Source organism: Mesoplodon mirus (genome assembly GCF_964341445.2).
Source record: "Mesoplodon mirus genome assembly, contig: HAP1_SCAFFOLD_709, whole genome shotgun sequence".
Lineage (NCBI taxonomy): Eukaryota > Metazoa > Chordata > Mammalia > Artiodactyla > Ziphiidae > Mesoplodon > Mesoplodon mirus.
Genome location: NW_028295324.1, coordinates 44414 through 70054, shown reverse-complemented (window position 1 = coordinate 70054; position 25641 = coordinate 44414). Strand labels below are relative to the sequence as shown.

Below are 25641 nucleotides of genomic sequence, written 5' to 3'. Positions count from 1 at the left end.
GTCCTCTGTAGTAACACATTTAGATATGTGGTCGTAAACAAAATTCACTTAAAACTTATAATTATGATTTTATCCTGAAGAAAAATTTATCGTAACGCTCATCTAACTTTTCGAAAAATTTTGACGCGCTTAATATCGCCTACAGTTATTTTGCCTTTTTAAGCTGGTTTCCATACGTCTCCATTCTCCCATATCTTCAATGAACTCAATTGTCTCTACTGCGTCAACAGCAGTAAGCATTTTTGCATACCTGTATTTCTGTACTCCCTTTTGGTTTCGAAACTTATTAGATCCATTTAAAGTAGTTTTGTTGTAGCAACAGCGAACAGCTAGTGAGCTTCAAGTGATGGTATATTGGGGAGAAGAACGCACTCGTCAACGACTAAGATGGTTGATTTACTTTCTCCTCATTCTTCTTTTTTGAGACATGAATATGGTGTTTTCATATCCTTACGTTTCACTATTTTTTACTTTCTTAAAGGTATCTCTGTCATTTCAGAATAGTTTTGTACATATTTCTTACTTGTATTTTTTATAGCTCACGAAGTTTTAGTTTCGAGAAATTGAAAGACATTTCACATCTGTGTGAAGGGATTCGTTTTACGGATGCTTTTCTTGGTGAAGAGTTATCATTCTGCCCTCCTGAAGACCATCCCATTACCAAAGAGGACGTGCGACTTTTCGATCAGAAGCTGAGGATGTCTACTATATATGTGAGTCGGTAATTTTTCGCAATGTCTGGTTTTCATAGCTGTATTATTTGTAGGTTTGCTCCCAGCTAGTTCGCCTAAGGCAATCATTGGCCTCGAGCTATTCAACATCGTTTGAGAGGAGCCTTCAACCAGAAGACACTTTTTGCGAGGAATATACTTACAAAGTAGCTGTTCCTGACCAAACGCTGCAATAGATGGGATCAAATCTTATATTTAACTAGAGATTTTCTAATTTCTTATTTCGATCTCTGGATCTCTTTCACGATGTATGGTTAGAGGGTGATATAAAAGCTGTGTTTTTGTGATACATTTCGTTCCAACGCTGGAAATGCGTTTAATGTAATGTCATATTTGAAAAAAGTGAATTCAAGAGGCAAATGATGCTGTCGACATACTCTTATGGTCCTGAATACGGCCTGGATGTGGTCCATACAACAGGTTTCATGACGGAATCCTGATTGCTGTTGTTGTGACTCAAAGTTCACGATATGCAGAAGAGGGTAATCTTCGTGTAAAAATTGTAGAGAACACTCAACAAGCGTATCGGACAGTACTGATGAAGAATTCTTTTGCAACCTAAGGAGGAGGAGCGTGCGCGAGATCGACTATCTAGGATCCTTTCCTTTGAAAGTAAGACGTCATATGGCTTGTGGCTTTCAACAGAAAGAATTTTGTAATGATTTTATTTGGCAATCAATGACGGAGTCACTGACCTATCTGTGAATAAATGAATAAAGATAGGTTGAGTCTCATGTGTAGATGGAAACGAATAACGCAGAAAATTATAAAATAGTTCTACAATTCTCAATTGATCTCAAAAAGAATCCTGAATGGTTACAATACACTACTTTCGTGGAGTGTTGCTATAGTTGAAAGTGTTCAAATGGCATTTGCAATACACCTGATTTAAATACTAATGGTGCGCGTGTAGCGTAGTAGTTAGAGGTGGCCTGCAATACGCTTTCCAACAATCCTTGGTTCGATCCCGTACCCAGGCACACTAAACCTTCCATTCCGCTGGAATCGGTATATTGGTACCAGACTTGGTTGAGAGGATAAGCACACTGACGTGATAGATCGGTAGGCCACCGAAAGTCATTTTATTGGCAAATATATGCATTTATTAATCTCTACAATGCTTGATGAAGTCGAATGCATAGCGCGAGACTGATCAGCACTGATTGATTGTCCTTTATTTTTCAAATAATAACAAAAACCACAACAATATATCGTACTTGGCAAGAAAACGGAAATATCGATGAAAAAAAAAACATAAAAAAACCAAAGTGTGCATAGGATGAGACCGATGTCAAATAATATTGTGGTTTAATGAAACGAAGAAAAAACTCGAAAGAATCTAAAATGCCCAACTAATTTATGTGTGTAGGGTGGATACATATTAGAAAGGTATTTCTTCGCGATTCTTTTTATCCGTTTGCTAGCCTTAATAAAAGAACTAATTTACGTGGAAATTGTTTTGAAATTAGCAACATTGTCGCTTTTTAGATCCATGTTATATGGCTTTGGACAATTAGATCAAATTTGCCACACATTTTAAAAAGGGCAACCAGAAACAGTCAATTATTTTGTACAAAAATCCTCGACAAAATCTGGTACCTGTAACGCTGTAGATTCTCGACTAATAGATTTACGTAACCCTCACATACGAATCATTTCACATCGGATCTCTGGCTAACCGATTACCATTTTTTCGCAGGAATCTCGAAAGCTACTACTACTAAGAAGTCTTTAACAACTAGACCGCTGCTGAAAACGTTTTCAGGAAAATCGTCGATTTCAAGACGTCAAAATGCTATGCGAACAAAAGAAAAGTGTCTCGTTGGTAGAATTAGTAGATTCCAACTGTTCCTTTTTTCAGAGTAGCCATGTTGTGTTTGATCAGGATTATATCATTTTAAAAGTAAATTATGACCTTTATAAATAAATCGTCTACAATCCATCGTTATTTTATCACCTGAGATTGTTTTCATGAGAGCAGCGATTTGAATCTTCCGATTTGTTAACAGACGAACTGCTCGACAACAATGTTACAAACCAAATTCAAGGTTTAAGGGCTTCGTTGGTCTGGTGCCGCATTGAACCAGTAAGGTTATTATGTTGTTAAATGGTTAGGAAAGTGTAATCTTCTGGAATTTACTAAAGAGACATCTGGGTAAAAATATGAAGGATATTGATACTTATACTACTTCATAATTGAAAATTAAACAATTGTTGTTCAACCCTTAAGTAGTCGCCAGTTATGCGGATTTGAAGAAGCCAATTGGTCCTGAACAAGTCTGGTACCAATTCTCCGACCCGACTCCGGAGGGATGATAGGCTTAATGGTCCTCGTGTATGATCGAACCAATACCTTTCTTTTGCTGAACAGTATCACTTCTAATGTGTTATCAATTCCTAATTTTAATAGTACTCTATGAAATTTAATGAATAAATTGAATGGATTCTGCTGCCTAGAATATAGCTTTTCGGTTCGCTTCCTTAACACAAAAACGCCATGTGTACCAAAATCGGTATACACCCCTTGAAAGATTCCCAGAGGTTTTCTTACCGCACTTCTTGAAATCACTAGAAAAGAAAATTCGACGTAAATCGTATGTCCGGAATAGCTCTTCGAAAACTGTTCTCTCAACTAATAATTTATAAAAAACCTCCATTTAGAGCAGCTCAATTTGGGACAAGAGTGTATTGCTTTTTAAGAGAATATACACTACAGATTATGGCCAATGAGAAAACGCAGATATTCCCTTGTTTAGACATTGAGGTTCATTACCTTAGGACAGCTTTTCACTATGATGTAATAATAAATCAGTAATGATAAATGTTCTAACTTACTGTGTTTCTTTTCACGACAGTGAAATTATTGGAAATAATTTGGATACATAACAGCATCATTGCAGTTCTTTGAGAATTCTTCTTCAGACTGTTCAGACATTAGGGGTGAGAAGATTTTCTGTTTGGAAACAATTATTAATTCTTATTACCACCAATTTTTATTGCTGGTTTAGACCCTTACTGTTCGAGAACATAGATATATGCGATATTATAGTACAGCCCATAAGATAGGTCCTTCTATGCAGTAAGTCCTCAGCCAAAGGAATACTTGTATACCAACACTATCGGTGTACAAATGCCTTCTCTTATTTAGAAATTCGTACATAAAGTACATCATTATGGAATGCACTACATCTGCACTAAAATTCAGTACATCCTGAATAACTTGTGAATTCTGAAGAACTTGGTTTTGTTCTTGGATCTCTTATGTGAGATGTACTGGTAGAAAGCTGTCACAATGAATTGTCACATTGTCATACGTCAGCAAAATGGAGATTTGCCATCGGACATCCAAATCACTTTCTTGACATAAAAGGCCAATGACACAATGAGATGGCATGATGAATGTTTTAAAGTGAAATAAGCTTAAAATGAAAAGTACACACACCTTAGAAAACTTACTAGTACTTTCCTACTTTGGTAGATCACTTTTTACAGATAAATAACTGGTGTTATTAAAAATTTTGCATCGTCCATGTAATGTATGTGTAAAACATGTAATGTATAATATTTTGTATTTGTATTACATTATTTTATTTATTTATATTTATTTATTATATTATTTTGCATTTGCCCTCAGGGCAGAGACGGTGATTGCATGATCTCAGGTACAGTGTACCTGATTTCTTGCAAAACTTGCGGAGACGAATATATTGGCGAAACGGGAAGACCTCTTTGTGTCCGCATAGAAGAACACCTAGATGGAAAATTTAAAAGCAAAACGAGTACTCCACTAGGCACGCATAGGACACAAAGACACAACGGAGAGGATTTTGATGTTAAGGTTAATATTCTTGCGCAAGAAACTAGCATATCGACGCGCAGGGTTCTTGACGCATTTTGCATTAACTTCAAAAACCCAAATATGAACCGCAAGGAAGAGTGCCTCCTAATCACACGTGATTTCGCACAATATATCAGATTGATCTTCTAGTCTGATAAAGGGGCACTCTAGAAGGAAGTGTACCTCATTCCTCTTCCGCAGACACAACCTAGCGGTTGGTCGAAGGCAGAGAAGTGGTGAGTATTCGATGTTATTCACGCGGTTAGGATTTGGTTTTTGAGTTTCTCTGTTTGAGATATTGACGTGTTTGGCTTGGTAGATCGCTGTCAGTCGACCTTTCCAGGCTCTGAAGAAGGCGACACGGCCGAAACGTCAGCCTCATAATAAACTTAACAACCTCGCGCTCGTTCAAAGAAGAAGAATCAAGAAGTATTAAACAATGCCGAGGTTAAAAGACAGTCGGTCTTGGAAATTGTGGAATTATAACTTTCTTACCTAAGCTTTATAACTTTAAGTGATATCAAGCTTCTTGCACAAATTTTTGGCTAGTAACAATAAGGATGATGCTCTTAGAAATGCATATTAGTTGACTCAGTCTTCCTCATTGATAATGATGTAAGGTGTGACACAGGCTGAAACTTATAGGAATGATAGAACAAAATTCTAATAAAGAATACTACCATGATATTCGTCCAAGCAGGCATTACGTTCATTTGGTGTGTTTCGGAAGTAAGCTCACAAGCAATGAGCATAAGCTTTTTATGGATTTTCCTCGCTAACGAGTATGTGGTCTTCGAACTTTCGGCAGATGAGTAATGTTATTGCTAACAAATATTTGAGAAACTCAGTTGAGAAAACACTACATATGTTATACTCTTTTCATAGTGTTTTGTATATATCACCTTTTTTACAGAATGGGTGAAATCTGATTTTTACAGGCACCAAGAGATCAGTATCGCCTCTTATAACTCAGCTCTGGCTTGCAGTTTTGTGGAATCTCATCTGTGAAATAACGAGGAGAAATGTAACAAAAATATTTTTAAAAATTTAATCATATAGATAATGATGTATAATAATGCTAAAATTTGAAAGAGAAAACGTTCTTCCAAAAACTTGGAGTGAATACTTTTTAAATCATGAATTTACCTCAAACGAGTTCGAAATCATAGCACGATACCCAACGAAGCAAGCTTTACATCTACTGTTTAGTCTATAATTGAACAATTTATTTGATTGAAACAACTGCGCAAAAGCGACAAACAAACATAAACTAATAATTTACTATTTATCCCCGTCGAAGACGCTTCTATTCACGTAGACTTAGAGCCTGAGGAGTTTTGTTTCAATATTAATAGACTTTATATCGATGGAACATTCTATCGATATGCTGTTTTTCAATACTTTATATTATTGTAGTATAATGAAGCCAAAGATTGTAGTGAATAACTTCTCACAGTTTCAAATTACTTTATTAATTACATTTCTGGTTGGTTTCATGCAAAAACATACAAGCAATATGACGGAATTAGTCGTCACAGCTGACACCACTTGCTCGCTAATTTCCGCTATTGCTGACAATGTGGCGCTGATCCAATGTTCAGTGTTCTCTTCTTTTTCCCATTATCTTTTCTTTGATCTTGATTCTGTAAATTGATAAATATTGAACAAGGGAAGTAAAACTGAATCAAAGAACTAGAAAATGGATGTATCGCACTTATATCCTTAACCCCTCAAGAGGTAAGGGTGTATTTTTTTTGCTAAAGTGATTGTAGTTGCTTAGTCAAGAACGGTAGAGATAAAAAATCGATAGTATACCGTAATGCTTGCTGACTTTCTAAGATTATGTCGCCATCTGCATTTAAGAGCTCACCTTAACGATCTCACTCGGTCTATATGCGAACACATCGTCCGCTTCATTCTAAAATGAACTAGAATAATTTGAAAGCAGAGTGATTTGATAAAACTTGCATGTTAAACTGAAGCATAGCTGTCTTGAGTTAGAGATTAATGGTGTGATTGAGTATGAAAGTCGTTACATCATTTGCCACCATTGACACGAGTAATTACGATATTTATTTGAATAAAATTCATCTATTCACATAGAAAAGGCTATGATGGAAGATTTAAAAAAAATGCTCGTCAAAACTTCAGAAGTCTACGAAAAAAAATCAAATTATGTACATATAAGCATCACAAGACAAGAAATGTTGGAGGAAAGTGATAGTGATAGCACGAAATGCTACAGAAATCTTAACGAAAAAAAAGGAAGTAAACAAAGAACACGATGAATGTTGGGTGATCAAAAATTGCATTTAAGAACTGTTTATGAAATGTGAAAATTAAACCATTGAAATGATAATGTCTTCATGCAGATTCTTCTACCTTAACTGGCTTCAAAAGCTTCTCCTTTGAAATGAATTTCCTCATATCTTTAGCCGACCAACGGTCTTTTCCTCGTGCCGTCAACGTTCTAAAATAAATATGCTCTTCTTCCACGACTATCTTAAGACTTCGAAAATTATTTAAACAAGTAATTTTTCTGCTCAATAACTGAATAATAAAAATAGACTCCTGTACAAGTTTTAAGCACTAGAAATGTAACATTTTTGTTTTGTCCTCAATGATTTACTTGTCGACCGGGATGAAAGCGCTCCTGATTGTCAAACTGTGATGTACAACAGAGTTTCTTCGGACAGATGATCGCCCAAATTGAAAAGGAGTTTGAGATTTCCATCCAAAAACCAAGCTGTTATAAATTATTGAGAATAATAGCTATTTTCCTGTGAAGCATAGTCGTTAAGTTGTAAACCTTGTAAACCTTGAGAAATTCCTAATAATGTTATAACGGGAAAAGAAAGAGATCTCACTAAACCAGCAACATACTCTTTATGTGTAACGGCAATATGAGACAATAGGCTTACTCTTGAATGTGTTGCAGCATGGAAGTGCCGAACTTGTCCTCAGGAAACCAAATGCACGAGCAATTACAACTATCTCAGATTTTAGCCGCTTAAATTAGATCTTAGTAATATTTCACGATTACTATGTAGCTCATGCTACTCGTTCGCAAGAGTTGGATAAAAAGTAAAGAAAAATAGAAGTCCGGAAGTCGACATTTTTAGTCAAACTTACCTTTTCATAAGTTTAAATGCTTTTTCACTAAACAACGTCCATCGTTTTGGTAGTGTCGGATTTTTATGCTTCAACCATTGCTCCCATTCCCAGTACTCCTTACACATGATAGAAGCTTTTTGCCATAGGAATCGTCCTCTCAAGCAGTAGTAAAAGATAACACCTGAAGTGGCATGAAAATCAGTATGCCTTGCCATAGTTAGTCATTAAATTCTATATATTGTTCTTTCATTTTACTAAATGCTTCCTGAACCTTCTTCAAAATACTTTGCAAGCTCTCATATAACTTCAATTGTATATATGTTCTCCATTTCAAAAACTTGTTTTAAAAGCTACACTTCAAACATTGTTGTATTTTCTTATTGTGTTGTTAATTAGTGGTAATTATTAAACTTTTGAATGAAACGCGTGTCGTGTGGAAACCCCAGAGTGATATTAATGATTATGAACAGAAACCATAGATTCATCAAGTCAAGAAAAAGATTGATTTTGGCTTTGAAAACATAACAGAAGAACTGCTGTAGGTAAGAGAACACAAATACTTACCTTGAACCTATTCTTGAAAAAGGGCATAAAGTGTAGATCCTAGAAGTGCAAGAATGTTTACCATTTTGAATACAGACAATCTAAGAAACCATGGGCACGGCTTCAGTGACCGAGTTATAAAAAGTGGTTTCTACCTCATTTTTACAGAGAAGATCTAATCATGAAACTTAGCCATGTACGTTTTTTGTGCATTCGTCTGTTTATTATGTAACCATTCATGAAATGAGAAATTCCGTCTAAAAATAAGAACCGCACGTCTTTTTCAAGCAGCTCCCTTACTGAGACTCCAGAAAGAGTGGACGGTGTCGTTTTGCCGAAGAGTGTCTAACTGACGCCCATATAGAACGAGATTGATAACCTCACATGAAAACGGATCAACGAACTCCATCATCAAATCTTATCCACGATGATTCAGATGAGGGATAAAATCGACGAAATCGATTCCAAGCATAGCTAGTGAGGAATAGAACTTTCGTCACACTAAAGGAAAGCTTGAAGCACATTCCAGATAAAGAAAGTGATGCTTGTAAACAGGAAATACTTTACACTACATTTTTCTAACTAGGTAGGTTTAACAAAAACTTTTTAATCCAAAATTTAGTGGAAATTGTAAGAAGAATTATTAGTGATGTCGACGCCAAAAATACGATAATTATAAGAGGCTGAAGATTTATGATAATGTAACACACCAAGTCAGTCTAGCCGCTGGGTTAAACGGCAACTTACAAGCGGTAGCATCATAATATCAGATGAATTCATTTCAAAATCATGTAAAACCACTATGAATTGTTTTCTATTGAACAGTTCCTGATCAATAGTACTCGCGATAATTCCTGATAAAAAAATTTCTTGCAATAATAAGTTAATAAAGCGAAGATAAAGTGGTATGCCTCGATCAATCCCTGAAGAATGCGCCATACAATCGACTTCATCAAGCATCGTAGAGGTAATTGAATGCATATTTGCTCCATACACTGATCTGCGGTGTCTTCCTATGTATCAAGTCGATGCCTTTACCCTCTCATTATCAATTTTCCGATCTCGGAGGTACGGAAGGATTGGTGAGCACGATGCGCTGAATCGAACCATCGATCGATCCAGTGTGAATTTCAGGACACATCTAATCGCTGCGCTACACTCGCCGACAAAATTATAAGAATTCGGAACGTAATAAATCTAAGGAACGGGCTATATTCACATCTATCTTCCCATCAAGGAAGAGAACTGCTAAATAGCAAGCTGAACTGCTTAAATACTATGCTGTCCAAACACATACATGCTCAAAGTCACGGCTGTTCGATAGCTGCGGATAAGATTTCGATAATCAGAGCTGAAGAGTTCCGAATATGACAGACTTGAAAAGACAATTTATACTAACGTTCTATGTTTATATGTAAATTTCTTAAGCGCAATTTCCATCGGTTATAACTGGGCGGGATTTCGTTATGTTTCTCTGACTTTTGCATCTTAACGCAGTAATGATGCTCTTCTCTCGTCCTTCCTTTTATCCCTTCTCTGAAGAACTTTGCAAGATCGGCATGTTGCTCGCGCATCTCCGCGTTTGGGTATCTACCGGAGTGCTTCTGCCGACGGACTTGTGCTTTTAAATTATCGGCTTTATTAGCACTGACATGGAGACGTTGATTTAAAGAGTCTCTTCAACTGCTTGAGGTTTCGAGAAACCTTTTTTCTTCGGCATCATAAATCACTGAGGTATTCCAATCTCGGCCTATCTAGTGATACCGTTCTTAACCTTCTTAGCTAATATCACATCGTTAGTCAAAGATTCAGACGCAAGTGTGTATGCGTTGTAGCGACGTATGTACAATACGCCTTTATACTATCACCAGACCCTAGATGGCTAGAATGATGCTGAGATTTAGTGACCTTGTTTGGCTCATCCCACCCAAAGTTGCCTTATTATAAGTTCTTTTGAGGTGATGAAAATAAGACAATTTATTTTCGCTATTTTTGGCGACAGCTACCATTGGATCGTTTGCAAGACTCCGCCAAGGAAATTGATATTTCTACGAGCATAGCTCTTCGGACTTTTATACAGCATAAGTGAAGCGGAAACGCTAGACGTAAGGTTGCATACTTTGATACACGACAAACGGTATTAATAAAGGTAGAATAAAGCAGTTTCTAAAGCCATGTGTTCAGCAGATCTAGGAATAAGGGAGGACGGTATACTTAGATATCTAAGTGCGTAACTAACACACAGCAGATTCAATAGAAAAGAAAATGTTAGATGATTTAAAACGTCAAAATAGAAATGAAACTGAATCAGTTGAAGTTTGGACGACTGACTAACAGAGAATTGGTTAACATGATACAACTTCTTGTCTGCCATGGACAACAACATTGGAATGGGAGGCACTCAAAAATACCGTAACAAGGATGAGGCTAAGAAGATTGTTAATTAACATTGTTAAAACGCGCAAATATAACCTTTTTCAACATGTTGCTAGAACAAAAAAGAAGGAAAGCTTTCGAAAATAATCACAATAAAGAGGGAAAATCACTTAAGAATGCCGCAGATAAATGCTAAAAGAATACACCCGTTTAGAAGTCGTCACGTGTTTCTTGTACACGAGCGCCAACAACAATTTATTGCAATTCAAACAGCTTGTGTTTTCCTTGTCACTAATGGTTTTCGCCCACACATACAAACAGTCATCAACAAATGAATTTACCAAAACCATAACAAACAATCAACAATCTACTTTTGAATAAATTTAATTATTCTGAATCCTATAAAAAGAAAAAAAAAGCAAATTCCCCTCCACAGTATCGAACGATATATGGTAGAAATGTGCTTAGCAAGAAGCATAATACTGTTATTAATGTTAAAGGATAAAGGATGAAGTGGTTGACGTTGATCAATCCTTGGGATGCGCCATGCATTCGACTTCATTAGACATCATAGAGGTGATTGAATGCATATGTGGCCTATACAATGCCTTGCGGGGGCCAGCCGATGTGTCAAGGCAGTATTTTTATCCTCCCATACAATTCTGGTACCAATTTACCGACTCCGAAGAGATAGTAATCTTGGTGAGCCCGCCGCGCGGTATCGAATGCATTTTGCATTGCAGGGCGCCTCTAACCACTGCGCTACACGTGTCCGTTATTATCGTTACGTTTATCAGTCTAACGTGCCCTTCCTCATCTTCGAAGTGGGATTCTCCACGGTGAAAGTTTGAAACCAACGTTGCACTGTGCGTTTGTTAACAGCTCCTTGACCCCATGCGTTAATTGTGCTACTCTATGTCCCAGTCTGAAATCGTAGAAATAGACTTGTCGAAATTTTTCTTTTGACACCTGAAATTCTAACGTTTTAGATATGTCAAAAACATAATTGGCAGCATTAATTAATTATGAAATTAATTAAAACATATACAAGAAAAAGATATAGAGAGAGATAAGATAGGGGCACGTGTAGAGCAGTGGTTAGAGGTGTCCTTCAATACACACTTCATTCGATCCCCACGCCCTGGGCTCACCAAACCTTCCATCCATCCGGTTCAACAAACTGGTACCAGAATTGTATGGGAGGATATAAAAAACACTGAGTAGACACATCGCGCAGCACCTCCAAGTTATAGTATAGGCCAGACATCATTCAATCACTTCTACGATGTCCGATGAAGTCGAATGCATGGTGCATCTATTAGGGATTGATCAACGCCAACCACTTTATCCTCTATCCTTTTGTAGAAGAAAAATGACATTACGAAAGCAACATTATTCTCCGAACAACCTAATACATTACTAACTAATTATGTGAATAAATAATAAACCTGATTTTTCGTGAATGAAGTTCTAACTTTCTTTTCTTGGCAATTTTGGTCCACGAATTCAGCTTCGTCATTTCGAGCACACCGGTTTTTTTTATCATTCATCTTAAAGTGTTACTGTTAGAACGCAAATATCCTTACAAAATACATGTGAATTTTCAAATTTACCTGTTGATATCCATATAAAATATTGTTGACAGAAAATGTAGGGTTTTCCATTCGCTCGAAATTGTATGAATGATAATACGAAGCAGCTACAGCAATTCCTCAGAAAAGAGGAGAATAAGCGGCGGAACCATAATGAAATTCGGTATTAATGTCAATCAACTCGTTTATTTGCTATTAACAACCACAATAACATTGAAAATGAAAATTAAAAGCGGTGGAAAGTAAAATGACAATTAGGCAATCGACATAACTGTTTGCAAGCACTGTTATTCTCATCCCGTATGTCGATAAGATCATTACGACGTCTAGTTGTACTTTAATTGCGGAGAAACAAACTTTCTAATTGTATAATAAAAGAATAGAGCTAAATAATGGTACTCAATAATACGCAAAAATTTTGACCTCGCAATTTTACCAAAGGGGTGCATTTCAGTGCTTGGCCACGTTGCCTTTGGCTCGATCTCGTGTTCTCGGCAACCGAGGCCTCCATCATTCCGGATTCCAAAAATTGGTAGTGGATATGTTTGGGAGGATAAAAACATTGACTTGATAGGTGAGTTGCCCAACGAAAGTCATTGTTTAAATGTCATACTCATTCAATCATCTCTAATATGTATTAGCTCGAATGCATAGCGCATCCCTGAGGCATTAATATCATAAACACTGAGGATAACATTGAATTAAGAACAAACACACTTAATTGATGGATTTAATTCCAATGATTTCTGTCTGCATAACATGTCATAAAATTGGAATTTATAAAAGTCCTAACACAGCATTGCCATACACTGCATTTGCATATTTTCTGAAATTTAATGACCAAAGTAAAAATCGTAGAATTCCACTGTTTTCTTCAAAAAAGGCATTCTTTTCTAATATATATGTATATATTCGTATACTTTATGATGTCAAAAAATTTAGGAATTTGGGCATTCTTTGCATATTCCTTGAATGTGGATTTTGAAGCAAATGTACACCAAAAGTAGTATTCGAGAAGAATCTTGTTCTATAACCTCAAAGCGACAAAGCTAAGTCACTTTCTTAAGTCTCCAAGCTCTTCGCGGTGCTCAAGTACTTTAGTTGTCGGAAAATTATTGGGAGTTTTGGATATACCATCATAACTCATTATGTGCTTACTATAGACTAGAATTATCATCAGGTCTAAACAATCCATCGTCGTTTGCTGTCAAGTTTTGTTAACAAATAAACGTTCAAGGTTATGGCTCACCTCCATGTTTCCTATAATTCATTCAACGATATGGAAGACAGGTTTCATAGGATTAGATTACATTTCGAACTTCCCAACAGAATTTACCAGGGACTTCTCAGACATCACAAGATACGAGTGTACTTGAATATTTATGAAATTATTAGTGTCCTAACGCTATCACTTAGCCATGTACTTGAAAAGGCTGATAGAATTTCGAGACAACGGAATGACAGAGACGCTGTGTTGCCTGTTATAACAGGTTCGAAAAAATCTACTTTAATGTGTACCAAACAGGTCAATACTAGATGTAGTCAATGTAGAGGTTGTACACTGCAATAATTGTAATATGTATATATATATATATATATATAGTGTATATTGTAAACGATACGGATTTCAATCATGTTTAAATGATGTAAAATGTAAACGTCACATTTTAGAGAAACATTTTATTGAATATTTTGTGAAGAAAAATCGTTTAAAGGGTGCAAGTTATGTGAACACCTAGCATTTTTTCAGACAATCGTTTTGACGAAGCCGAGTGTTCAACTACATTACAATTTCATTCGTACAAGTCTTCTCAATGATTTATTCTTTTTTTTTAACAAACAATTAAACAAGATATTATTGCAAATGTTGAGCTTCAGAGCTTAGAAAATACAGTATTTATAGTCGTAGCTTCAATGATTTCTTCTAAGATGATTCTCACTTCACCATCAGCAATCTGTCGCCCTGAATTGGTAGTGTCAGAAAAAGTACCTACTTCAACATTTCCAGTGCATTCACGGACTACAGAATCCAACTTAGACAAGAATAAGATCTTCGACAAGACAAAACGACAGATTAAAATTGTCATCAAAGTACTGAAGACAAGAGTAAAACCAGAACAAATGATGCGTGATGTGATCAATATTAACCTGGAGTGATTGGAGCTTGCTAATAGTCTCTAAATAAGAGCATATGAAATATTAGGATTTTGATTGTGAATTAATTTCACCGTCAGCATCTTCGACAGCTTCGCTCCTTTTATCATCCGACTCTTTTGTCTTATTTTCTTTATTGTCGACGTTCGAAGTAGACGCAATCTGAATTCTGTGTTCGACGCACGGAAATAACGAGCTGCGACTTATACTAGCAGCAGTGGTACACATGTATACAGTATAATACTTGTAAATGCTTACCTAGTTAGATGTACAGTATATAGAATCATTTTATATTACACAGCTATTCCGCTAGCATTACGAAACCATACGATTAAAATATGAACGAACCTCGGTGATTGATCCACTTGGCTCATCCGATGCTGCCGGACCAGTCTCCTCAACAGCTGGTGTTGAATCTTTATTTAATTCGCTATTAACGATATACTGAAATCATATCAAGTAAACCAATGACACGCCATTCTCGATGAGAATGTTTTGAAGAGTCGCTAATTTAAAAAATGAATTCAAATTTTTAGAGTATCTTTACACGAACGAAGAATACAAACACACACAAGCAAATATACACGCCCAAATATTCACATGAAAATACGTAGGTATACCTTAATACGTACACATGAACAAACGTTTATATGTATATATATCGGACCACAGTTTAAAGATTTAGGTTCTGTCAGCATTCGCATTTTCGTTGAAGAACGTACCACCAGAGGTAAGATGCGAGCACTTCTGCTTAGGAAATACTTTTGATTAAGGGCTGGTAATACCAATGAGGAAAAAATTGTTACAAAACATTCTTTGATAATGCCCTGATAATGTCATACTTTTGAATGAATTGGTTGGTGTTTGTTCAGTACGACGATGATAATACAACAGCACTGAGTGAGGTTTAGTTTATTTGCGGTGTTGCGGTGTAGAAGGTAGAATCATATGATGTCGGTGAGTGAGTAAAAATTTTTGAAGCTTTTTTCAATTGTGCATAAATGTAATGTGTGTGCGCATGTGTACATCGCATGTGTACTTTTCTATGTACCTAACTACATAATTTACAAGTCTCTCTTTCTGATGCATAATTACAATTTTTAACAACCACAATAGAAAACCACTACGTAGAACTATTCTCTAACTTACCAAGTCTGTATTTCAAACATTTTGCTATGCCAAAAAGTGCATAAAGTTTTGTGAGTTAGAAAAAAGGCTACAAAATTAACATAGACTGAAAGTAGGCAGAGCAAAAATACACCTGTGATAGGTTGAGCGAGCCGTAACAGCATTGCGGATGCGCGCACAAACGATAGGTATCGATCGGACGAGAATACGAATGCGAAGGCAATAACATATAACCTACCTATGCAAAAAATAAATGGTTAACAATACTTAACCTTAGTGGTATAACAGCTTCTCTGCTTTGTCACACATTAATTCTTCGTGTCGGAGACAAAACAACGATTATGGAGTTTATCTCATCATATTTGTAAATCACATCTTTTCTTTTCGACTTTACGACGAATAACTAGAAAAAATAAATCAAATAACGATGATATTTTAAGGAAGACTACGAAAAAGAAAAAGCGAAAAAAAGTTCAAGAGAGGGTAGTAGAATTGTTCTTCGAGGCTAGTTATGTTTTTTCTTCTATGTGTGCCGAATAATCGCAAACTTCTTCATTAGCTCTTTTTTAATTTTAACAAAGCTTAAAATATACTAAATACGTTGGAATAACAGATCGTCGTAATATGAAGGTTAGCAGAGTGTGAGATTTTTCGTTTTCTTGAGCAGCGATGTGTGCATATCAACGCCAAAAATTCAGATAACAAACCGTACAAAGTGGAAAAACTTACCAAATCGTGTGGAGAAACGGTGGGAAGGAAAGTTGAGGTAAGTTAGAGTGCGCGGAAAAGCGCAGTGGATAAAAGTGCCATGCAATACATGTGGTCACGAGTCGACCCAGCAATTCGACGTGACCAAGCCGCCATTCATTCAGTGGAGGCGAATTCGTACAAGATTTATTTGTTAGGCAATCAATACTATACCTCGTATATTAAAAGGTCATAACGAATTATTTTCTGGACCAAATATGTATTGGGTCAATTTTAGTAAATGAAAAAAAAAGTAAAAAATTAATGAATTTCGAATGCGTGGCGTATCTCTAAGGATTGTTCAACGACAAACGTTTCAAGCTTATGGAACGTGTGCGTTTGTTTTCTTCTGGAATAGAAATGGGTAATTGAATTGGCCATGTGCACTGCTTTTACCTTGTATCCATTTACAGATCTACACATATTGCTGGAAAATTTTGATAGCTGTGCTAGAGTTCTCTCACATATTCATTCAAATGGAGTCGCTATTCTTTGTAGATCGAAGGAGGCTTGTCCCAATAAATCTGGCACCAATCTGCCGATTTCGGATGGTTGTGAGGGTTGGCTGGCCCTAGGCGTGGAAAACTACACTTATTATGCATGTGTTTTACAACATCTTCAACCACTACCCTTCCAATGCCCGAAAATGAACCGTCCAAATAAAATTGTAGGCTTATTGCTGCTCACATGTGTGAATAATGATGGAAGCAATTTTTAGGGCGAAAACAGAAAGGAATGTGGTGAAGTAGCAGTTGACATTGACAAATCTCAGGAACGTAGAGGAATCGTGGTTGAAAAAGAGAGAAGAAAAAAACTGAAACAAGAACGAAAGTCTCGCAGTGCCGATAGAGCACAAAGGCGTAGTGAAGTTAGCAACAACGAGAATGCATCGATGTTAAAAACACGGAACGATAAGTCCTTCTACGATGTACCGAAAGCGAAAAGTCTATGCAGAATGCAGAATGTCGATGATGAGCCGCAAGCAAAATCATTGAAACGATCGACAGAGAGGCTCTCAATTTCGCTATCAACAGATAATCGCTCTATTTGGGCTCAAAACCTCTTGATGCACGTGGTTTGTCTTTTTTATATTATTATTCTACTATGAACCGCCATGGAAGACAGCCTGTAAAAATCTACATAACAAAAAGAAAGGAACACGTTTAAGAACAATGTAAAATTTTAGAATATAACATCGTTGAGAAAAGAATTCATTCAAAATAAGAGAAATTCGCAAACGAACTACACATTTGAACACTGCAAGTGAAATATGACGAAGAACAGGTGTATTTATAATAGAAGAATAAAGTAGTGGTTTTATTATTAGTACTTAAATTTGTGCTTTCGATAAATAAAATTTGCTAAAGACTAGTAACTATAGCGACTCTTTCTTAGGCTTAGACATGTTAATCGAACTATACTTTTTATTATACATGTTACATCACCCGATATCTCATATTTGCTAATACCAATACTTGCTCCATCGGAATCGCCTCCAACCACTAGTCTTTGAATTTGGGGGTAGATTCAGCTGATCCTTGAGGGTTTTAGTATTCTTTATGAAAGTGGTAAAATACGGATCAAATATCTCTTCGTTATCCTGGGACAGCTCTGAGGAGCGTTCTCATGTCTTAAACATAGGCAGTCACCAGTCCATTATTAATCATTCTTCGTGCGAAAAAACAAATAAGGCTAGATTTTCCCAAGGCCTTCCAGTGCCGGTATGTCTTTTAAAACTTTCTCAGTTATTCGTTTCATCAACTATATTACTGCAGGATAATGGTGATTGTTGCCTGAAATCTGACGGAACATGCTTGAATGCTGCTAATGAAGCACCTTCAGAAAGCAACAACGGCGCGGTTGGTATAATCACAAGTATTTCGTTCTATCATTATTAAACGATTGAATATCTTGTTCCAGGTTTCCGTTAGTACTAAAATGTTTTGTCAGAACATCGTAAACAAGGAAAACATAACGAGTGATGTTACCAATAAAGACTACGATCACATGCTATTAGACATGCAAAAAGTGATTAAGAACTTTCTTGGAACTGTTACTGTATGTTTTAAGCTTCCTGAGGCGTTCAAATTTCAGCTTAATTTGAGTCATAGTTGGAGTACTCCCAAGCGGATTCTGGATTCATCGTATGTTACCAACGAACCGACAAACCCTTCTGTTTCATCTTCAGGAGTCGTACAAACGAGCACTCCTATTTGTGTGTTACTGCATTTTCATATTAATTCTATAGCCATCCACTGCATATTCACTCTTTTACATATATATATATATATACGTATGCACACGTACATACATGTGTATATACATATATATATGCATATATATACATATATGTGTATATATACATATATGTTTTTTAGCCTTAATAGCCAAAGCTACATCTCGACATCATGATCTTGCTAAAGAATTCCATGGTATATCTCTGATCCTGCCTGAAGGTAATTTACATGGAAAAATTGGCTTTAGTTCGGGTTCCTTTTATGTGTATAGAGTTGTTTTTTCTTTTTAGCTTCATCTACACTTGATGAGCACTCTGTTGCGGAAACCACGGGATCGCTTCATTTAAGTATAAGGACAATTCAAGAGGTTTTAAAGGAATACCTTTGATCCTAACGAAGAGTGTATCTTCGATAATCAAAAATTCTGAAACGAGTATTTATTGTCTTAACTTAAGCAAGAAGTATATTTAAAAGTGACTATTACACATAAGTTAGGTTAGTAAATTCTTGCGAAACACAGATAACCCTGGCATGAAAAACAGCATAGTTTTTCTCAGTTATTTATTCGTTAAAAAAGAGATCGCGGTGTTTGAGTTCTTGTAAGAACGGTGGAATTATCTCTAATGTCGAATCTTTTAACCCGTTTATGAAAATGTTTCTTATTAGTCGGACACCTTTCCAGAATTAAAACGAAAAATTTTTCAGAAACAACCCTCTGGTGCTTCCACAGAATCGTTAATGAAGGTGTTGGAAGAGCATAGAAAAAGTCGAGTGAAGGCACGAAAAGCTCATAATCACCTTTTTGCGCCTCCGGTTTCATATATGTCAGTGCATATATCTTAATTAGTAAAAAAAGGTGCATTCACACTGCTCTATTTAAGTAAACCATCATTGCCGTGTACCTCGCGTAATCTCTCTTCCACTAAATCATGTAGCAGTGGTGGAATCATGGTAGGAGCTGTCTTTTATAGTTGCCGCAATAACATTGCGCAATATATTTGTAGTTTAGGCTGGATTCGCTGTGGCAGAAAATGCTTTGGTAGGTTAAGTTTCAAGTGTTTCTGTAAAGGCTGTCTTCCTGATTTATTTTCAAGGCTAACATATTCTGTTCAGGATAAAACTACAGATATGAATAAGACAATTGTTCCTGACAATGAAATGGTTTCAGAGGTTTCTGCCACATTGACGGTTGTTCTTTGACTTTATTTTGCTATCGTTCTATTTAGCATGATTCATTTTCCTTTCAGCTCTTTATTTTGCTCGCCCACCCACTACTTTTTTATTGCTCTTCTCCATATATTTAATCTATACAGCTTCCCGATGCAGACGTTATATCACGCGTCGCCTGAGAAGCTTATTTTGTACAAATTAAAGTTTGCAAAATTTTTTTGCAAACGGGTTAGTTCTTTTCGCGACGGAACTGTTCTAAGAAGAAGGAAACTAAGAGTACCAGCTTATTATTATGATTCCATATGTTTTATCATTGAAGACATTAGAGATACTCGACTCTATCGTAATAACTCGTACAACCTAAACGTTTTGCCATCAACTTTTGAACCTTTTGGTATACCATTTATATATATACTTGTGGAGTTTGTATATATGTATATATATACAAACAAACATATATACAAACATATATACATATAACATTTATATATTTATAATATATATACATATATATAACCTCAGGAGGGGCTGGTGTAGAGCAGTGATTAGAGGTGAATTTGCAATATGCACTGTATCGAACAAAGGTTCGATCCCTTCATCTAAGGTCACCATGCCTTCATCTCTCCGTGGATGACGAGTTGGTTAAAACTTGTTTGGAAGGATAAAAGCACTAACTTGAAACATCATTGGGCCACCTTTGGCTAGTGTATAGGCCAAATACGCATTCAATCATTCCTATGATGGTTGATGGAATCGACCACATGCCACTTCCTTCATGGTCTAATCAAAGCCGAATAGTTAATCCTTTACCTAAGGAGCTTCTACTCACCAATTTGAAAACTCTTTGAGCTTGTGCAATCTTTCCAGCGTCCTAGAGAGGTTTTCAAACAGGAAATTTTCTCTACTGAAGCAAAGTTAGCAATTCGCATATTGTTTAGAAGACATTTTAAAAGTCTCCAGTTCTACTTTCATTGTAAGCTAAGTAAGACAGATTTTCAAATTTATCTCTTGATGGGATTTGGGATTCAAGAGGATGGAATACATAAGCGAAGTTTGGAATTCCTCTTAATAGTGTTAACAGTTGTTATGTGAAGGCACAGTCTAATAAATATGTTCATCTCTTCAAAAGATGTTGGTACCCTCGATTCTGATTCGTCGCCTGCCCAAGCCACTTTACTTTCACAACGAGATATTAGAAGTACTTCAAAAATTCTTAAAGTTCTGTTCATTCTCCCAGAAGCTGCAGTCCATTGCAAAATCTGTTCTCGATAATCCAAGTGTCGTGATGCATCATATTGCTCCACCACTGAAGTCATCTTTGTCCTTCTATGTACCTCTCTTTACTTTCTTCGCATATGAGAAACACTGGATGTTTCTGTGGCTTATGAATTGTATTTTTTACACTCGTTGAACAATTCGAAAAAGTTCAGTTCTCTTCGGCCGACATAACACAAGCGTTTATTTGAACATACAATTTAACATCCAGTTCAACTGTATCACCTGTATTCCCTTTGATCTTCCATTGAATCAAGCGGGCGCCAGTAATTCCTCCATCTGTCCCTGTCGCGTGCAAGAGTGGTCCAAAGGGTTCTGCTCGCTCTAGGGACACGTTGAGCATCATACCATTCTTTCAGCGTGTTTGTAAAGAACTCTGAAGAATCGGGTCGGTGGTCTTCCTGTTGTGCGCTTGACATCCCGAGGAATCCAATCCGTGGCGGCTCTTGTCCATCGGTTGCCATTTCGTCGCATCACGTGCCCGGCCCACCTTATTTTTGACATTTTGGCGTAAAGGACGGCGTCTCTAATTTTCGATCGTTGACGTAGGTCCGAGCTTCGTATTCCCTCTCTCACTTGCGTGACACGCGACACTCCTAGCATCGCCCTTTCGCTGAGTGTTCTTTCATCCTGCCTACGTAGCGATCAGGTCTCTGATGCGTATGTTAATGCAGGAAGCATCGTTGATTCAAAAATGTGGGCACGGAGTCGAGTGTTCTTCATCCTCTTCACTACATCCTCGATGCTCTTAAAAGCTCCCTAAGCTGCTCTCTTCCTCCTGCTCAGCTATGGAGCTACGTCATTCATCATTTGAGTTCTCGAGTTCTTCTAGGTACACATAACTGTTGCATTCGGAGATATTTGTTCCGTTGAGCTTAAATGGGGCCTTTGAGACCGATCCGTTTTCATGAATACCGTTTTCGTCATGTATAGTCGAAGACCAATACTTCCACATACTCGGTCAATGTCGCAAGCATTCGTTCCGCCTGACTGATGTTTGATGTTATAAGGACGATATCATCAGCAAAGCGAAGATGGTGTAGTTGCCGACCATCATTTTTCACTCTTTCATTGTCCCATTCCAATTTTCGCATAACGTCTTCGAGGCTCGATGTGAAAAGTTTTGGCGACATTGTGTCGCCTTGTCGAACACCCCTCTTTACGTTCATTTTAATTGCGTTGTAAAATGGCGATACGGTATTCTATTCGTGAAATTCTTCTATAGCTCACGAAGGAGTGGTGTTTGGGTAGCGACGCCCTGGTTTCCCAGAGCTTCTATAACCGCTTCTGTCTCAACGGAGTCAAAGGCTTTCCTCAAGTCGATGAAAGTGAGACAGAGCGGTCTTTTATACTCTCGTGATAGTTCGATGAGCCTCGTTATTGTGTGTATGTGGTCTATCGTACTGAATCCTTTTCGGAACCCTGCTTCCTCGCATGGCTGTACCTCGTCCAATGTTCTGTCCATCCTGTTGAGAATGACTCTAGTAAAGAGTTTATTTACGACGGACAGCAGGCAGATTGGGCGATAGTTGCCAATGTCGTGGAGGTCTCCCTTTTTGTACAACAACACGGTTTTGCTGGTCTTCCATTGTTTGGAACCTTGCATTCTAACAGGTAGCCTGTGAAGAGACGAGCCAGTGCATTTGCACACCCAAATCGGTTATGCAAAATCTTCGGTTTACTATGATGTGGTCTATTTCACTATGGTACTCTCCATTGGGGGATTCCCACGTCCAGCGTTGAGAGAGGGGCTTTTGGAACTCTGAGTTACCATGGATTGTCTTGGTCGTCATGATAAACTCGGATAGCCTCTCTCCCTGTTCGGTCCAATCTTAGCGTTGAAGTCGCCAATTATGACTTTGAAGGAGGTATGATCTTCTCTGTAGAACTTCTCCAAGTCCATATAAAACGCTTCGACCTCATCTTCGTCGTAGCTTGAGGTAGCTGCGTAGACGACGTAGATAATTAGAGCCGGCATAGGCCCACATCTCTTCAACCTTAACCGTCCGATTCGGGTTGTTAGTTGTTTAAACGATTCGATGTTCATGGCCAAACTCGTGTTGACGAGGACACCAACGCCTCCAACTCCTCTATTGTCGCATGTTCCAAGGAAGAGTTCTTTTCCAGAATCATAAACGGCGTTAAAGGAATGATGTCTCCTCGTCTCAGCCAGTCCGATGTCGTCGTATCTGATCTTTCTGGCCTGCATCAGCAAGTCCTCAACAGCGGACTCAGATGCAAGCGATCTTGCGTTGTAGGTACAGATCGTCACCTTAGTCCTATCACATTTAGGTAGCCCAGATAGCCCTGAGATTGTAGCAGCCTCTCCGTACTCGTCCTACCCAACGCTGCCTTATCGGGGGCTCTTTCGTGGTCAGGGGAATGACTCTCATTTATTTTACTCTGTTTGGCATCTTTTGTACCCATGGGGTAGCTTGCCGGGCTCTAACCATGGGGGCTGAATATACTAATAAGTAGCTTGCCAGTCTTTCCCAGAGTTCATTGCAGTTGAGTGGACAGGACTCCTAACCGCCTCCCATGTACTTCCTAGTCACTTGCTTGCAGGCTTTTGGCCGAATTGACTTGTAGAATACAATTTGCACTGCCAGATATGCGCAGCAGAAAAAGAGTGTTCATCCCTTTGATCCACCTGCTGCTCTGGGAAGCACAAGGTCGCTTTTGGTTCGCGTTTGACCCCCTATCCGCCACCTGGGGACGCGCCACGTAGCCTCACGACTAACCGGCTCGAGATCCATCAGTGAGGAAAAACCTCAGTGAGTGGAAATCCGTGGAACATCCAGTTATTACCAGCAATTGGTTGTTTTTCATTTGAAATCTCTTTTAAGAATCATAGTTGTAGTACTGAATTTATAAGAGGGTAGAGTTTTTGGCGTTGGTCAATAACTTTGGGATTTACAATCTATTAAGCTGAGCCTCGAACAGGTAAAATATTTGCCCTATACGATCTTGCGTGGCCTACCGATGTTTCCAGGTAATGCTTTTTTTTGGAACCACTTTCCTGATCTCAAAGGATGGAGAGTTCGGTTTGTTTGGAGCGCGAGATCGAGCCATGCCTCGTTTATTATAGGGTTCCTAGGCGATAAATACTTTTCTTTAAAGTGGATAGTTGTAAATGTTGTATAAAATTGGAGAAATATACTACATGTGTTGCAAAATCGACCTCCAAAGGCGACAGCAACGTATTTCAATAGAAACATGGAAAACTAAATAGATAAGCCAAATTGTAGAGCCGAATACACAAATAAGGGGCGGGCTATTGCGAAACTACAGTGAAAATCATGAGTCACATATTATTCGTTGCGTGAGAGATGAGAAATTATACGTTGTTCCATGGGCTTGACACAAAAATTTAGACGTTGTACACGTTGTCTTAGGTGGGTTAAAAAAGAGATTAGATCAAGACGAACTGGAAATATATCTGGCTAAAAATTCACCTCTCAAAATGCTTTACATGGTGAAGACTCTACTCCGAAGCGAATGGTACCGCCAACATTCATTTGAATATTATTTCCTTCTCGGTTTCTTTTTGATTTTCTTTTTTTTTATTTCCTAATGTATACATTTTAGAAAATGGATCATGGTGCTGCTTGTAATCAAGGGAAGGTTACATGCGAGGGAGAGGTGCGTTGTGAGGCGGTTTTTTTGCTTTTATGATTTTAATAGTTCCTCTTTCTCTTACAATATTCGTTCCTGGTGGTGATCCTTTTCGAGCATCGCGACGTTTGCGTGTGTATTCTATAAAATACAAACGTACAAATCTTTTAAAGTTGCAACTACAACTGGGTGGCTTAAGCCACAATCATTATTGTCAGCCATCCCAATGTTCACCTTAAAGCTCTCTTGCATCTTATTCTGTCTCTCTGATATCTTTCTGGGCCATTTATAATGAATAGAAGAATGATTGTAAAGTTGCATTCAAGCCCCGTATACAATCCATTTTCCATCCTTGGATTAGGGTTATAAGGCAACGAAAGCAATAAAGGGAAAGCTAGGCAAGTAGGATCTAATTAGCAAGCACTCTATGTATAATAAGTAAACAATTAGTATTTGTGTATAAATTTTTGTGTTCGCTCTCATCAACTTCCGTGCTGTTGTTTGCTTGTTTATTAGCTATTCAAGCTGTTTTTCATACATATTTTGGTAATTGTACGCATATCTCTATGATGACACTTCACTCCGTTAGCTGCATAGTACTATATGTTGCGTCCTATTGCTGTTTGTGAGTAAATGTAAGCCAAAACCAACTATGTATTTTTTATGATCAAAGATATAATTCCTATATCTGTTGTGCTGGGATGGTTTGCACACAACATACATTAGTCATAATCATTCTTGATTCTGTGTATACTGGTTGATTCTATGATTGGGAAGAAGTGGTGAGACACTTCAGAGCTTGAAGAAGTAAGTCCACGTATACTCTTCAAAGGTCGTTAAGGCAACTAATAGGTTTGCTAAGTTCCCCAGAGAGCGGCTCGTAGCTGTTTTTGGTCGTTATTCACTTCTTTCGTATGCCCCATACAACCTAATGACGTGCGAGTGAATGAAGTTGACGAATATATCTTTAGTTGAGCTCTCGACCGCATTCCTCTGCAAGATCATCTAGCTCTTTATCTACAAACGCTATGGTTCCATGCTTTTCACAACTGACTTCTAATCCGACGCGGAGGTTTTTTTTTCACTTACCAATAAGAATTTTATGACAGCTTTATTTTCTG

At 37.5% G+C, this 25641-nt stretch overlaps 1 protein-coding gene across 1 annotated transcript in view; it reads left to right on the top strand.

Moving 5' to 3' along the window:
* Nucleotides 1–25641, top strand: part of LOC309797548 (uncharacterized protein) — a gene marked incomplete at its 3' end in the record, with an annotated part of 48658 nt that overhangs the window by 9730 nt on the left and 13287 nt on the right. Inside the window, exon 6 of the mRNA XM_082646043.1 lies at nt 16942–17298. Coding sequence (XP_082502169.1) covers nt 16942–17298 — 357 coding nt within the window. The remainder of the gene's footprint in view (nt 1–16941; nt 17299–25641) is intronic.